Source organism: Neoarius graeffei, chromosome 6 (assembly GCF_027579695.1).
Source record: "Neoarius graeffei isolate fNeoGra1 chromosome 6, fNeoGra1.pri, whole genome shotgun sequence".
NCBI lineage: Eukaryota > Metazoa > Chordata > Actinopteri > Siluriformes > Ariidae > Neoarius > Neoarius graeffei.
In genome coordinates, this window is record NC_083574.1 from 34,093,413 (window position 1) to 34,109,025 (window position 15,613).

Sequence of the window (15,613 nt, forward strand, 5' to 3'; positions counted from 1 at the left end):
CGGTTTCACCTACAGTCCAAAGACATGCAGGTTAGGCTAATTGGTGGCTCTAAATTGACCGTGGAGAGCAAATAGGCAATTTACCAATATGCACAATAAGACAATATTTTTAGGCAGCTGAACCCATCAGAAGTCTTCCTTATCAAGCAGAAAATCAAGTGGGAAAACTCAAAGTATTAATTGTCAAGGTGCTGGTAATTTTGAAACCAGTGTTGTTATTATTATTATTATTATTATGGGCAGCACGGTGGTGTAGTGGTTAGCGCTTTCGCCTCACAGCAAGAAGGTCCGGGTTCAAGCCCTGTGGCCAGCAAGGGCCTTTCTGTGTGGAGTTTGCATGTTCTCCCTGTGTCCGCGTGGGTTTCCTCCAGGTACTCCGGTTTCCCCCACAGTCCAGTCCAAATACATGCAGGTTAGGTTAACTGGTGACTCTAAATTGACCGTAGGTGTGAATGGTTGTCTGTGTCTATGTGTCAGCCCTGTGATGACCTGGCGACTTGTCCAGGGTGTACCCCGCCTTTCACCATAGTCAGCTGGGATAGGCTCCAGCTTGCCTGCGACCCTGCAGAAGGATAAAGCAGCTAGAGATAATGAGATGAGATTATTATTATTATTAAACTCACAGTAATAATATACTGGAAAAAAACTAGGGCTGGCAGCAACAAGCTGCCTTAGCATTCTAGTACTCTTCTAAGGATTCTTGTCGAGCCTAATGGTACGGTCATCTGCATTCTATTTGCCTTAAGTCCAACATGGATATCTTCCAAAAATCTCTCTAGCCTGTCTGTATAGCTACCCAGCACTCCTATAACAACTGGGGTTATGCCAACTCTTTTCATCTTCCAGAGGGTTTTTATTTCCTATGCTCAGTAACAATATTTGTTGACCTTTTCCTCCTCTTTGAGGGCAATTCTACTGTCCTCTGGGCATGCTACACTGATGATGTCACATGTCTTGTTGGTCGTATCTACCACGACTATATCAGGCCTGTTGTGAGGCAGCTTCTTGTCACTCTGGATGGTGACATTCCAGAGTATCTTTGCATTTGTGTTTTCCACAACTGCCTCTAGGCTATGTTCGTACCAATTATCACCACACTCAATTCCAAAATGCTTGCAAAGATCCCAATGGATACCCTTAGCCACATTGTCATGGCGGCATTTGCATTCCACCTGACCTAGTTTAGGGCATTCACTGAGAAGATGGTTCATGATTTTGTCACTCTTTCTACACATCCTTTCTACACACATACAACAAGAACAATCTTGTTGTCAGATAACCCCGTACTCTGTGAGCAGTAGCTTGATGTCAACCCAGTTCTGACTGCTCGTTATCCATCCCCATGCCGGGTGAGGCACCCACACCTGAGGCTTGGGTCCCATTCACGCCGTTATGAGTATTTAATTTCCTCTAACATCATATTCATGAGATATTGCCACCAGTGTGGTGGGGTTTTTTTCAGGGTTGTCTCCCCAGATCTGCCATGTTTTTCGAAACCAGGGGCACCACTTGGAGGCAAAACAGACTTTCTTCAGCAAGTGAGAGGCTCGATGGAGCAGCCCTTGCTGGTAATGAGTTGGCCAGAGGTTACACATCACATGCCACTGGATATGGGGAGACCAGTCTGGGACACTAAAGTGGTATAAGTCACCCAGAAAGGTGCTACTCCTCCTCCATTGATCCTTGCACCCATTATTATTATTATTATTATTATTATTATTATTATTAATCATCATCATCGTCATCATCATCATCATGATTATCCATCCCAACAATATTAAAACATAATTTGTTGCATATTGCAGTTTATACATATACATATGTTTCTTTTTATATACAGTGGTGCTTGAAAGTTTGTGAACCCTTTAGAATTTTCTACATTTCTGCATAAATATGACCTAAAACATCATCAGATTTTCACACAAGTTCTAAAAGTAAATAAAGAGAACCCAGTTAAATAAATGAGACAAAAATATTTTACTTGGTCATTTATTTATTGAGGAAAATGATCCAATATTACATATCTATGAGTGGCAAAAGTACGTGAACCTCTAGGATTAGCAGTTAATTTGAAGGTGAAATTAGAGTCGGGTGTTTTCAGTCAATGGGATGACAATCAGATGTGACTGGGTACCCTGTTTTATTTAAAGAACAGGGATCTATCAATGTCTTATCTTCACAACACATGTTTGTGGAAGTGTACCATGGCACGAATAAAGGAGATTTCTGAGGACCTCAGAAAAAGCATTGTTGATGCTCATCAGGCTGGAAAAGGTTACAAAACCATCTCTAAAGAGTTTGGACTCCACCAATACACAGTCAAACAGATTGTGTACAAATCGAGGAAATTCAAGACCATTGTTACCCTCCCCAGGAGTGGTCGACCAACAAAGATCACTCCAAGAGCAAGGCATTGTAATAGTCAGCGAGGTCACAAAGGACCCCGGGTAACTTCTAAGCAACTGAAGGCCTCTCTCACATTGGCCAATGTTAATGTTCATGAGTCCACCATTAGGAGAACACTGAACAACAATGGTGTGCATGGCAGGGCTGCAAGGAGAAGGTCATTGCTCTCCAAAATGAACATTGCTGCTTGTCTGCAGTTTGCTAAAGATCACATGGACAAGCCAGAAGGCTATTGGAAAAATGTTTTGTGGACAGATAAGACCAAAATAGAACTTTTTGGTTTAAATGAGAAGCGTTATGTTTGGAGAAAGGAAAAACACTGCATTCCAGCATAAGAACCTTATCCCATCTGTGAAATATGGTGGTGGTAGTATCATGGTTTGGGCCTGTTTTGCTGCATCTGGGCCAGGACGGTTTGCCATCATTGATGGAACAATGAATTCTGAATTATACCAGTGAATTCTAAAAGAAAATGTCAGGACATCTGTCCATGAACTGAATCTTAAGAGAAGGTGGGTCATGCAGCAAGACAACGACCCTAAGCACACAAGTCGTTCTACCAAAGAATGGTTAAAGAAGAATAAAGTTAATATTTTGGAATGGCCAAGTCAAAATCCTGACCTTAATCCAATCAAAATGTTGTGGAAGGACCTGAAGTGAGCAGTTCATGTGAGAAAACCCACCAACATCCCAGAGTTGAAGCTGTTCTGTACGGAGGTATGGACTAAAATTCCTCCAAGCCGGTGTGCAGGACTGATCAACAATTACTGGAAATGCTTAGTTGCAGTTATTGCTGCACAAGGGGGGGTCACACCAGATACTGAAAGCAAAGGTTCACATACTTTTGCCACTCACAGATATGTAATATTGGATCATTTTCCTCAATAAATAAATGACCAAGTATTATAATTTTGTCTCATTTGTTTAACTGGGTTCTCTTTATCTACTTTTAGGATTTGTGTGAAAATCTAATGATGTTTTAGATCATTTTTATGCAGAAATATAGAAAATTATGAAGGGTTCACAAACCTTCAAGCACCACTGTACACTGCCTGGCCAAAAAAAAAAAGTTACTCTAATATTCCACTGGAACACCTTTATTTTTAACTATGGCACACATACACCATGGCATTGTTTCAACAACTTATGCAACATCAAAATATTTATTTCCATCCAGCATTGCATTAATTTTTCGCCAAGATCTTGTATTGACAACTGGAGAGTCGAACCACTCTGGAAAGTCTTCTCTAGCACATCCCAAAGACTTTCAGTGGGGTTATGGTCAGGACTCTGTGGTGGCCAATTCATGTGTAAAAATGATTCCTCGTGCTTCCTGAACCACTCTTTCACAGTTTGAGTCTGATGTTCATACAGGAATATTCCCATGCCATCACTGAAGAAAATGTCTGTTGATGGGATAACCTGGGCATTCAGTACATACAGGTGGTCAGTTGATTTCATTTTATTGCCACATATGTAATGTTGCTGAGCCTCAACGTGTCCAACTGAAGCAACCCTAGATCAGAAACTGCACTATGGATGTTGGGTGAATCACTTCATGCGTTTCATGCATCCAATCTTTACGTTGCCAAGCAAATGGAAGCTTTTTCATCCAATTAGCCTCATGTGGCAGCGGGGGCGTGGTCAAACGTCGGTCTGTGACCGGAGGGTGGAGTCAGGGAAGGTAAGTGGCAGAATCACTGCACCAGATGTTAATTAATGTTTGTGTGTCTTCCCCAGTGACCGCACCCTATTTAAGGAGAGAGGGCGAGAGCAGAGGGAGCTCTCTCCCCAACCAGACGACTGTGTGCGCGCGTGGCTGGGAGAGTTAAAGTTTTACACTGAAAAGTGAAAATAAAAAGAGCTTTGTGAACTTGGTTCTGGCCTGCCGTCCTTCTGTGCTCCACCCACCCATACAAACTGTCACAGTGGTGCTGAAACCCGGAACCGAGCACAGAAGAGAACAGCCCCATGGAGTCCTCCCCCTTCGCAGACCTGATCCACGCCCTCACCACGGCCCAACAGAGCCAGCACCAGGCGCTGCTCGCCCTCCGAAAGGAGCAAGAACAATGGTTCAAGGCCCTGGTGCTGGCACAACAGGAAGATCGACGGGCATACCGGCACCTCCTCGCATCAGCGGGGTCCACCAACTCCACCGCCGCAGGCCCTTCCCCCCTCACCCTAACGAAGGTGGGCCCGCAGGACGACCCTGAGGCCTTCCTCACGCTCTTTGAGCAGGTAGCAGAGACCTCGGGGTGGCCGGTGGAACAGCGCGCGGCATGCCTCCTCCCCCTGCTAATGGGAGAGGCGCAGCTGGCCGCACTACAGCTCCCCGCCAACAGCCGCCTGGCCTACGCGGACCTTCACTGGGCAGTCCTCCAGCATGTGGGGCACACCCCCAAGCAAGAACGTCAGCGCTTTGTGCTTGGAAGAAGTCGGCCGGCCGTTCGCGTTTGGCCAGCAACTCCGGGACGCCTGCTGGCAGTGGTTGAGGGCCGACAACCGCGACGCCGAGGGAATCATCGACCAGGTGGTACTGGAGCAGTTCATCACGTGTTTACCAGCAGGAACCGCAGAGTGGGTCCAGTGCCACTGCCCGGCATCGCTGGAACAGGCAATCGAGCTGGCGGAGGACCATTTGGTGGCTGTCCTGACGGCAGGACAGCAGACAACCTCTTCTCTCTCTCCCCCTCCTCCTGTGTCTCCTCCTTGCCCCATTCCCCCACCGCGGAGGCGGGGGCCGGCACCACCTCAGCCGGCCCGCTGCACCCGCGGTGCCCTCCCATTTCTCCCTTCTGTGTCTGTCTCTCCCCCCCCTCAGGTGAGTGAGCCCCAGAGCACTAGTGCAGAGAGGAAGCCCGGGCTGGTTGCTGGCACTGCGGGGAGCCGGGCCACCTCCAACAGCAGTGCTCGGTAATGGAGGTGGGCACGTTGTTTCGGATCCCCGACGCGCCAGGAGCCGCCCTCGATCGGGCCGGAGCATATCGCATACCGGTGAGTATCCAAGGGGATACATATCAGGCGTTGGTGGATTCTGGTTGTAATCAGACCTCGATCCACCAAAACCTGGTGCAAGACGAGGCATTGGGGGGAGCACAATTGGTGAAGGTGTTGTGTGTGCACGGGGATGTTCACAACTACCCTTTAGTGTCGGTCCACATTTTTTTCGAGGGGAAAAATTTATAGTAAAGGCGGCGGTTAATCCTCGCCTTACCCACTCAATAATTTTGGGGCCAGATTGGCTGGATTTTGGGGAATTAATGAGTCATCTAGTGAAGAGTGGGTCCTGCCGTAGTTTAACAGGGGGAGGTCCCGGTGTCGCGTTGGCGGGGGCAGCTGGCACAGAGCCGTCTATGTCAGCTCCGCATCAGAGTGAGGAGCCGCCGGCTCCTCCTCCCTCTCTCGGGGAATCCCTCGTGGATTTCCCATTAGAGCAGTCGCGAGACGAGACTCTGCGGCATGCGTTTGACCAAGTGAGAGTAATTGATGGTCAAATGCTCCAGCCAAACGCCACCCCATCCTTCCCCTACTTCGCAATTATGAAGGATAGATTATACCGAGTGACGCAGGACACTCAGACTTAAGGGCGAGTCACGCAGCTTTTGATTCCGAAGAGCCGCCGGGAATTGGTATTCCAGGCGGCTCACTTTAATCCCATGGCTGGACACTTAGGGCAGGATAAAACACTAGCCTGAATAATGGCCCGGTTCTATTGGCCAGGGATTCGCGGCGATGTCCGTAGGTGGTGTACTGCGAGCCACGAATGCCAGTTAGTAAATCCAGCGGCCATTCCAAAAGTGCCTTTGCACCCTCTACTGTTAATCGAGACCCCGTTTGAAAGAATTGGGATGGATCTCATCGGGCCATTAGATCGGTCAACACGAGGGTACCACTTTATATTAGTTCTAGCGGACTATGCAACGCGATACCTGGAAGCAGTGCCTCTGCGCAATATCTCAGCACGCAGTATTGCAGAGGCGCTCTTCCGCGTTATCTCCCGAGTTGGAATCCCGAAAGAGATTCTGACTGATCAAGGCACCTCGTTTATGTCACAAACACTGAACGAAATTTATGGGTTACTGGGTATTAAGCCGATCCGCACCAGCGTTTATCACCCACAAATGGACGGTTTAGTCAAACGATTCAATCGCACCCTCAAAGATATCATTAAGAAATTTGTAAGCGAGGACACACGTAATTGGGATAAATAGCTCGAACCCTTGTTGTTTGCAGTGCGAGAGGTCCCCCAAGCCTCCACGGGGTTCTCCCCGTTTGAATTGTTATATGGGCGTAAGCCACGCGGCATCCTGGATGTGCTGTGGGAAAATTGGGAGGAGGGACCTTCACCAAGTAAAAATGAAATCCAATACGTTATTGACCTGCGCGCAAAACTCCACACACTCACCCACCTAACCCAGGAGAATTTGCAGCAGGCCCAAGAACGACAAACCCGCCTGCACGACAAGGGTACACGCCTTAGAGAGTTTGCACCAGGAGATAAAGTACTCGTACTGTTGCCCACATCGAGCTCCAAATTAGTCGCCAAGTGGCAAGGACCCTTTGAGGTCACACGGCGAGTCGGGGACATCGACTATGAGGTGTGGCGAATGGACAGGGGTGGGGCGCTACAGATTTACCACCTCAATCTGCTCAAACTCTGGAACGAGGAGGTCCCCATGGCGTTGGTGTCGGTGGTTCTGGAGAAGGCAGAGCTGGGGCCGGAGGTTCAAAAAGGAACATTGGCATCACGTACCTCTCCGGTCCCGTGTGGAGACCACCTCTCCCTGACCCAACTTGCGGAGGTTGCCCAGTTGCAGACCGAGTTTTTGGACGTGTTCTCACCCCTTCCCGGCTGCACCAACCTCATAGAGCACCACATTGAGACGCCCCCGGGGGTGGTAGTCCGTAGCCGCTCTTACAGGTTGCCAGAACACAAGAAAAAAGTGGTTCAGGAAGAACTCAAGGCCATGCTCGAAATGGGCATCATCGAGGAGTCCCACAGTGACTGGAGCAGCCCGGTGGTCTTGGTACCCAAGGCCGACGGGTCGGTCCGGTTCTGTGTGGACTATAGAAAAGTCAACGCAGTGTCTAAATTCGACGCGTACCCAATGCCTCGTATTGATGAGTTGCTCGATCGACTAGGCACGGCTCGCTTTTACTCGACACTGGATTAAACAAAGTGTTATTGGCAGATCCCCTTGACTCCATTATCCCGAGTAAAAACAGCCTTTTCCACACCATTCGGCTTACACCAATTTGTCACACTTCCTTTTGGGCTGTTTGTGGCACCCACTACGTTTCAGCGGCTGATGGATAGGGTCCTCCGCCCCCACACCACCTATGCGGCTGCCTACCTCTACGACATCATTATCTATAGTAATGACTGGCCGAGGCACCGCCAACATCTGAGGGCCGTCCTTAGGTCACTGAGGCGAGCGGGTCTCACAGCCAACCCGAAGAAGTGTGCGATTGGGCGGGTGGAAGTACGGTATCTGGGCTTCCACTTGGGCAACGGGCAGGTGCATCCCCAAATTAACAAGACAGCAGCAATTGCGGCCTGCCCGAGGCCCAAGACCAAAAAGGGGGTGGACAGTTCCTGGGGCTGGCTGGCTATTATCGTAGGTTTATACCTAATTATTCGGATGTCACCAGCCCACTGACTGATCTGACTAAATAGGGGGCACCAGATCTGGTCCAGTGGACGGAGCAATGCCAGCGGGCTTTTTCTGAGGTAAAGGCTGCACTGTGTGTGGGGCCACTTTTACACTCCCCTGACTTTTCTCTCCCTTTTATGTTACAGACGGATGCGTCGGACAGAGGGCTGGGGGCTGTTTTGTCCCAGGAGGTGGAGGGGGAGGACCGCCCAGTCTTGTACATCAGTAGAAAGCTGTCGGTGCATGAGGGGCGCTACAGCACCATTGAAAAAGAGTGCTTAGCAATTAAGTGGGTGGTCCTCGCCCTCCGTTACTACCTGCTGGGACGCCCTTTCACCCTCTGTTCGGACCACGCGCCCCTCCAGTGGCTCCACCGCATGAAGGATGCCAACGCGTGGATCACCCATTGGTATCTGGCACTCCAACCCTTTAACTTCAAGGTGATCCACAGGCCGGGGGCACAGATGATCGTGGCGGACTTCCTCTCCCGTAAAGGGGGGGGGGAGGCGTCAGCTGCAGGCCGCCCGGCCTGAGTCGGGTGGTGGGGGTATGTGGCAGTGGGGGCGTGGTCAAGCGTCGGTCTGTGACCGGAGGGCGGAGTCAGGGAAGGTAAGTGGCAGAATCAGTGCACCTGATGTTAATTAATGTTTGTGTGTCTTCCCCAGTGACCGCGCCCTATTTAAGGAGAGAGAGCGAGAGCAGAGGGAGCTCTCTCCCCAACCAGACGACTGTGTGTGTGCGCGTGGCTGGGAGAGTTAAAGTTTTACACTGAAAAGTGAAAATAAAAAGAGTTTTGTGAACTCAGTTCTGGCCTGCCGTCCTTCTGTGCTCCACCCACCCATACAAACTGTCACACCTCATTAACAAGTGGTTTTCTTATGGCCATTTGATATGGCTGTTTAGTCCCAATCCTCTGAGACCTCGTCACATTGTGCATGTGGAAATGCTCTGACTTTCAATATTAAACATAGCTGTGAGTTGTACTGTCTTTTTTTTTTTTTTTACAATTCCGCTTCACCAGGTATTTAAATGATCTCTGATCACAGTCAGTCAAGATTTTTTTCTGACCACATTTTTTTCCACAAAGATGATGGTTCACCACTATCCTTCCAGATTTTAATAACATGTTGGACAGTTCTTAGCCCAATTCCAGTAACTTCAACAATCAGCTTAGTTGTTTTCTTTGCTTGGTGCAGGTCAATAATTTGACCCTTCTGAAGCACAGTAATGTTTTTTCCATGATCACGGGATTCGTCTTCTGATGTATTTCCGTTTAAAAAATGAGAAGCTACTCACTGGTTAAAAGAATTGTTGCCAGCTGAAACATATTAAATCACTGTAGTGTATTTTGTTTTAGTTTCATAAAGGATACCAATAATTCTGGAGTTGCCTATATTTCTATATAGAAACTGTGCTGTCTGTAACAGTGTGTGTGTGTGTGTGTGTGTGTGTGTGTGTGTTCAGGTGAACCAGGAGAATGTGGTGAAGGTGGGACACAGGCAGGTGGTCAACATGATACGACAGGGTGGAAACAGACTCGTCATTAAAGTGGTGACAGTCACCAGGAACCTGGACAATGATGACAATGCAAGGAAGAAAGGTAACACTCCTACATTACAGCCACACGCACAAACAACACATATGTACACACACATAAGTTTGGTTTCCACCCCCCCACAAAATGAAAAACAGATTTAAAAAATGTCTACCTTTTCCATATGTATAGTACGTGAGTTGGACTCATGCCCTAATTTTAAGGACCCGTGACTTGACTTGGACTTGAGCACTGATGAGCACTTAACTTGTGCATTAACTGCATTCGAACTCATAAATTGGAGATGAGGATTCGGATTTTTTCTTTATTTTTTGCAACATGCCATTATACTTCGGCATAAGATATTTATATCTACATTAATTTTTGTACTAATTTCATGCAAGAATGTCACACCTGCACGCCTTGGTATGTGCATCAGATAGACTCTAGGGTGAGCTCCGGACAGCGCAAGCGCCAAGCGGACTCTCGCGTAAGCGCTGTAAACAACTCACACCTGCACAGGATTAAGGCACAATCAGCACGCTGATATAAAAACTGTGAAAACATACATACTTTGCAAAGTATTGAGTTGCATTGCTGACACATTACTAAGCCTTATTTCCTTGTTTGGTTTCCTGATCCCTGATTTCCTGTTTATTGTCTTTGATTCAGCTGAGTCTACGATAGCCTGTTTGTGCCTCACTCAACCTATTGCCTGTTTCACCGTTTTACGATTTTGCTTACCGTTCTGGATTGTTTACCTGTCTTCACTTGTATTAATAAACACACCTTCTGCACTTACATCCATCTCCCAACCATCTCTGACAGAATACTTTGCACTCCCTGATGAAGAGAATGTACATTCACCTGTTCATACATTATGTTCAGGGACAAACTAATGTTAATGGTGCTAAAACAGCCACCATCAAATGGTGCGGCTGGAGTCTTGCTCTCTGACTCGACTCGGGTCAATAGTGGACTCGACTCGGACTCGACTCTAAATTTTTTTTTAATAACTTGGTCTTGACTCGGACTTGGACACTGGGGATGCCAGTGGACACACACATACACACTGGTTTCTGCACAAAGTCAATGTCCAATATCTTGAATATAGATTAGATTAGATTAGATTAGATTAGATTAGATTAGATTAGATAAAACTTTATTGATCCCTTTGGGAGGGTTCCCTCAGGGAAATTAAGATTCCAGCCACATCATTACAGATAAACAGAGAAAAGAAATAGAGAAAACTTCTAGATGAATTAAAATAAAGTATTTACATATACAAATATAAAAAGAATAAGATATGGGGAAGAGAGGAAGGGGGGAGAGAGGGGGGAAAGGGGGGGAATGGGGGGCAGCAGGAGAGATATTGCACTTTATATTGCACATTGTCCGGTATTGCTTATTGTTAGGCTAGGCTACTGCTCCTTCCCATCCTCTGTCCTCCTGTTACCCCTCCTCCCCCCCAGAGAGGAGTTGTACAGTCTGATGGCATGAGGGACAAAGGACTTTTTGAGTCTGTTCGTTCTGCACTTGGGAAGGAGCATTCTGTCACTGAACAGGCTCCTCTGGTTGCTGATGACGGTGTGCAGAGGGTGACTGGCATTGTCCATGATGTTCAATAGTTTGTCCATAGACCTCTTCTCTGCCACCGTCACCAGAGAGTCCAGCTTCATGCCGACCACAGAGCCGGCCCGCCTGATCAGTTTGTCCAGCCTGGATGTGTCCTTCTTGGATGTGCTGCCCCCCCAGCACACCACGGTGTAAAACAGGACACTGGCGACCACAGACTGATAGAACATCCACAGGAGCTTCCTGCAGATGTTAAAGGACCGCAACCTCCTAAGGAAGTATAGCCTGCTCTGTCCCTTCCTGTATAAGTGATTCGTGTTGCAAGTCCAGTCCAGCTTGCTGTCCAGCCACAGCCCGAGGTACTTGTAGGAATCCACAGCCTCCACCTCAACTCCCTCGATCAGAACTGGTCATGACCTTGGTCTGGACCTCCCAAAGTCAGTGACCAGCTCCTTGGTCTTCGAGGTGTTGAGCTGCAGATGGTTCCTGTTGCACCACACAGCAAAGTCTCTCACCAGGCTCCTATACTCCTCCTCTCTGTCGTCACTGATACACCCAACAATAGCTGTGTCATCGGCAAACTTCTGAATGTGACACAGCTCCGAGTTGTAGCAGAAGTCCGCGGTGTACAGGGTGAAGAGAAGAGGGGCCAGCACTGTGCCCTGGGGTGCTCCGGTGCTGCTAATCACAGTGTCAGACGTGATGTCCTTCAGCCTGATATACTGCGGCCTGTCAGTGAGGTAGCTGGAGATCCAGGTGACCAGGCAGGGGTCCACTCACATCCTGTTCAGTTTGTCCTGAAGCAATGGGCTGGATGGTGTTGAAGGCACTCAAGAAGTCCAAGAAGAGGATCCTCACTGTGCCATTTCCCTTATCCAGATGCGAGTGGGCTCAGTGTAGCAGGTAGAGGATGGCATCTTCCACACCAACACCTGCCCAGTACGCAAACTGCAGACAGTCCTGGGCATGTTGTACCTGGGGTCTGAGGAGGCTGAGGAAGAGCCGCTCCAATGTCTGCATCAGATGTGAAGTGAGTGCCACCGGTCGGAAGTCATTCAGCTCGCTGGGCCAATTCTTTTTGGGAACTGGAACAATACATGATGTCTTCCAGAGGGTTGGCACTCTCCCCAGCTGCAGGCTGAGGTTGAAGATGTGTTAGAGTGGTTCACCCAGTTCAGCAGCACAGGTCTTCAGTAGTCGTGGACATACCTTGTCCGGGCCTGCTGCTTTCCTGGGGTGAAGCTTCCTCAGTTGACCTCTGACCTGGTCTGCAGTAATGCATGGAGGAGTCTGTGTTGAGGTGGGGGAGGAGGTGGAGGAGGGGGCTGCTGTGATGACTGGGGGGAGGTGTGTTGAGGGAAGAAGGAGAGATGGCTGCAGTGAGGGAGAGGGTGGGGGGGATGTGGGCTGGTTGAACCGATTGAAGAAGTCATTCAACTCGTTCGCCCTCTCCACTGCCCCCTCAACGACTCTGGTCTTTGTATTGTGGCCTGTGATGGTTTTCACACCTTCCCACACCTTCCCAGACCTTATTAGGGTTATTAGGGTAATATTCAAGATTCTGCCTTATTTCTAGGTCCCTATTTCAATGTAAGCAAATTTGTGATATCAATCTCTTTGTACAAAAGGTCAGATTTCCCTCATGCCTAATCTCTTCTACTGAAGCACATATTCAGATGACACTCTGATGGATTTCATCTAAAATGAATTATAAGGTTTTGCACAAACTTGAGGAGTCTGTGCCAGCTCAAGTGCACACTGTCAAAGCAAAAAGGGGACATACCAAATACTAAGAAACTCTGAAATTCATGTAAATCTTTCAAAGATTCTACTTTTCAATCAAGTTATTACCAATAACACTATAATTTGTAATGAAATTTGTATTGAATTAGAAAACAATGCAAAATAAAAGCATTTTCCATGGTGGTCTCAGACATTTGGACTCAACTGTATAAACAAAAAAGTAATAAACAACAGAGATAATAAGCTGAAGGAGAAACTTTTTATGAAAGATTAAATTGGGTCATTTTCAACATGGACAGAACAGAGGGGTTAAGGACAGGATGCCTGTGTCCTGCTGAATGCCCGTTTGGCACCTGATGCTCTCAGACCTAAACCACAGTGCAGCCATCTGCCACTTCAGACAGACAGAGAGAGAGAGAGACTTATTACAATATACTATTTTCTATAACAGTAGCTCTGAAAATATTGCCAGATGCCTATTAACATTAATTATTAATATGCATACAAAATGCAATAATAATATAAAATATATTAATAATTAATGTGCTTGGTTTAATATGCTATGGTTTCTATAGCAACAACAAATTCAGGGTATGAGAGCAGATTGTGTGAGTTATTTGACTGATTTTATTCTACGATACATAAACACAGACATATTTATACATACATATTTTACAAAAATCTAAGTTTAACATATGTGAATTATTGTAAGCAGCTGAGTCAAATGAAAACCAAACAGACTGGATGCAACTCTAACTTATGTAGAAAAATTCAGCACTTTTGTGACATCTACTTACAATAACCAGTGCAAAATTAAATAAATAAATAAAAGATTTTCATTTAAGTCACCCTCATATAAACAGTGTGTCTGGTTATTCTCTTTAGCCCCGCCTCCTCCAAAGCGAGCACCAACCACAGCACTGTCCATGCGCTCCAAATCTATGACATCAGAACTGGAAGACATAGGTAAGACACACCCACTCAAACACAGTGTGTACATGTAGTGTGCATGTACACATACATACAGATGCATACATACTTGCATTCATAGACAGTACCTTAAATCATTATTCACCCCTCTTCCTAGACAAATTCTTATACAACCCCAATTCCAAAAATGTTGGGACACTGTTCATCCAGCCATTATCTGTAACCGCTTATCCTGTGCAGGGTCGCAGGCACGTTGGAGCCTATCCCAGCTGACTATGGGCAAGAGGCAGGGTACACCCTGGACAAGTCGCCAGATCATTGCAGGGCTGACACATAGAGACAACCATTCACACTCACACCTACAGTCAATTTAGAGCCACCAATTAGCCTAACCTGCATGTCTTTGGACTGTGGGGGAAACCAGAGCACCCAGAGGAAATCCATGCAGACACAGGGAGAACATGCAAACTCCACACAGAAACACCCCATTGGCCACTGGGCTCGAACCCAGAACCTTTTTACTGTGAGGTGACAGTGCTAACCACTACACCACCATGCTGCCTCAGTTGGGACACTGTGTAAAACATAAATAAAAACAGAATGTGATGATTTGCAAATCATGGAAACCCTATATTTCATTGAAAATAGTACAAAGACAACAAATCAAATGTGGAAACTGAGAAATTGTATTGTTTTTTTGAAAAGTATATGCTCATTTTGAATTTGATGTCAGCAACACATTTCAGAAAAATTGGGACGGGGCAATAAAAGACTAAAAAAGTTGTGCAATGCTAAAATAAACTAATTTTGTGAATTGGCAACAGGTCAGATTGGGGATAAAAAAAGCATCCCAGAGAGGTGGAGTCTCTCAGAAGTAAAGATGGGGTGGGGTTCACCACTCTGTGAAAGACTACATGGGCAAACAGTGCAACAATTTAAGAATAACATTCCTCAATGTAAAATTCCAAAGAATTTGGAGATCACATCATCTACAGTACATAATATCATTAAAAGATTCAGAGAATCTGGAGAAATCTCAGTATGCAAGAGACAAGGCTGAAAACTGACATTGGATGCCTGTGATCTTCAAGCCCTCAAGAGACACTACATTAAAAGCAGACACATGGCTGTATGGGCTCAGGAACACTTGCACATCTGGGAAGGTATCACTGATGCTGAATGATACGTTTCAGAGCAATATGCAGCCATCCAGACAAAATATTTTTTCAGAGAAGGCCTTCATTCTTTCAGCAAGACAATGCCAAACTGTTTTCTGGACATATTAAAAGTGCATGTCTCTGTAGTAAAAGAGTCTAGGTGCTAATCTGGCCTGCCTGCAGTCCAGACCTGTCTCCCATTTAAAACATTTGGAGCATTATGATGCACATAATGCTTCATACTGGTGAACTGTTGAGCAACTGAAAGTGTATATCAGGCAAGAATGGGACAACATTTCTCTGTCAGAACTACAGCAATTGATCTCCTTAGCTCCCAAATGTTTACAGAGTGTTGTTAAAAGCAGAGATGATGCAACACAGTGGTAAACATGCCCCTATCCCAACTTTTCTGAAATGTGTTGCTGACATCAAATTCAAAATGAGTGAACTGCTTGCTTCAGGTCCTTCCACAACATTTCCATGGGATTAAAGTCAAGACTTTGACTTGGCTGGTCCAAAAGATTAACTTTGTTCTTCTTTAACCATTCTTTGGTAGAACGACTTGTGTGTTTAGGGTCATTGTTTTGCTGCATGACCCACCTTCTCTTGAGATT

General features: G+C 46.6%; 1 protein-coding gene across 1 annotated transcript in view; it reads left to right on the top strand.

Moving 5' to 3' along the window:
- The window catches only part of LOC132887853 (SH3 and multiple ankyrin repeat domains protein 2-like), a 264,197-nt gene that overhangs the window by 195,911 nt on the left and 52,673 nt on the right, over positions 1-15,613 (top strand). The window contains exons 16-17 of the mRNA XM_060923589.1: positions 9,525-9,660; positions 13,798-13,878. Of these exons, the coding sequence (XP_060779572.1) occupies positions 9,525-9,660; positions 13,798-13,878 (217 nt within the window). The remainder of the gene's footprint in view (positions 1-9,524; positions 9,661-13,797; positions 13,879-15,613) is intronic.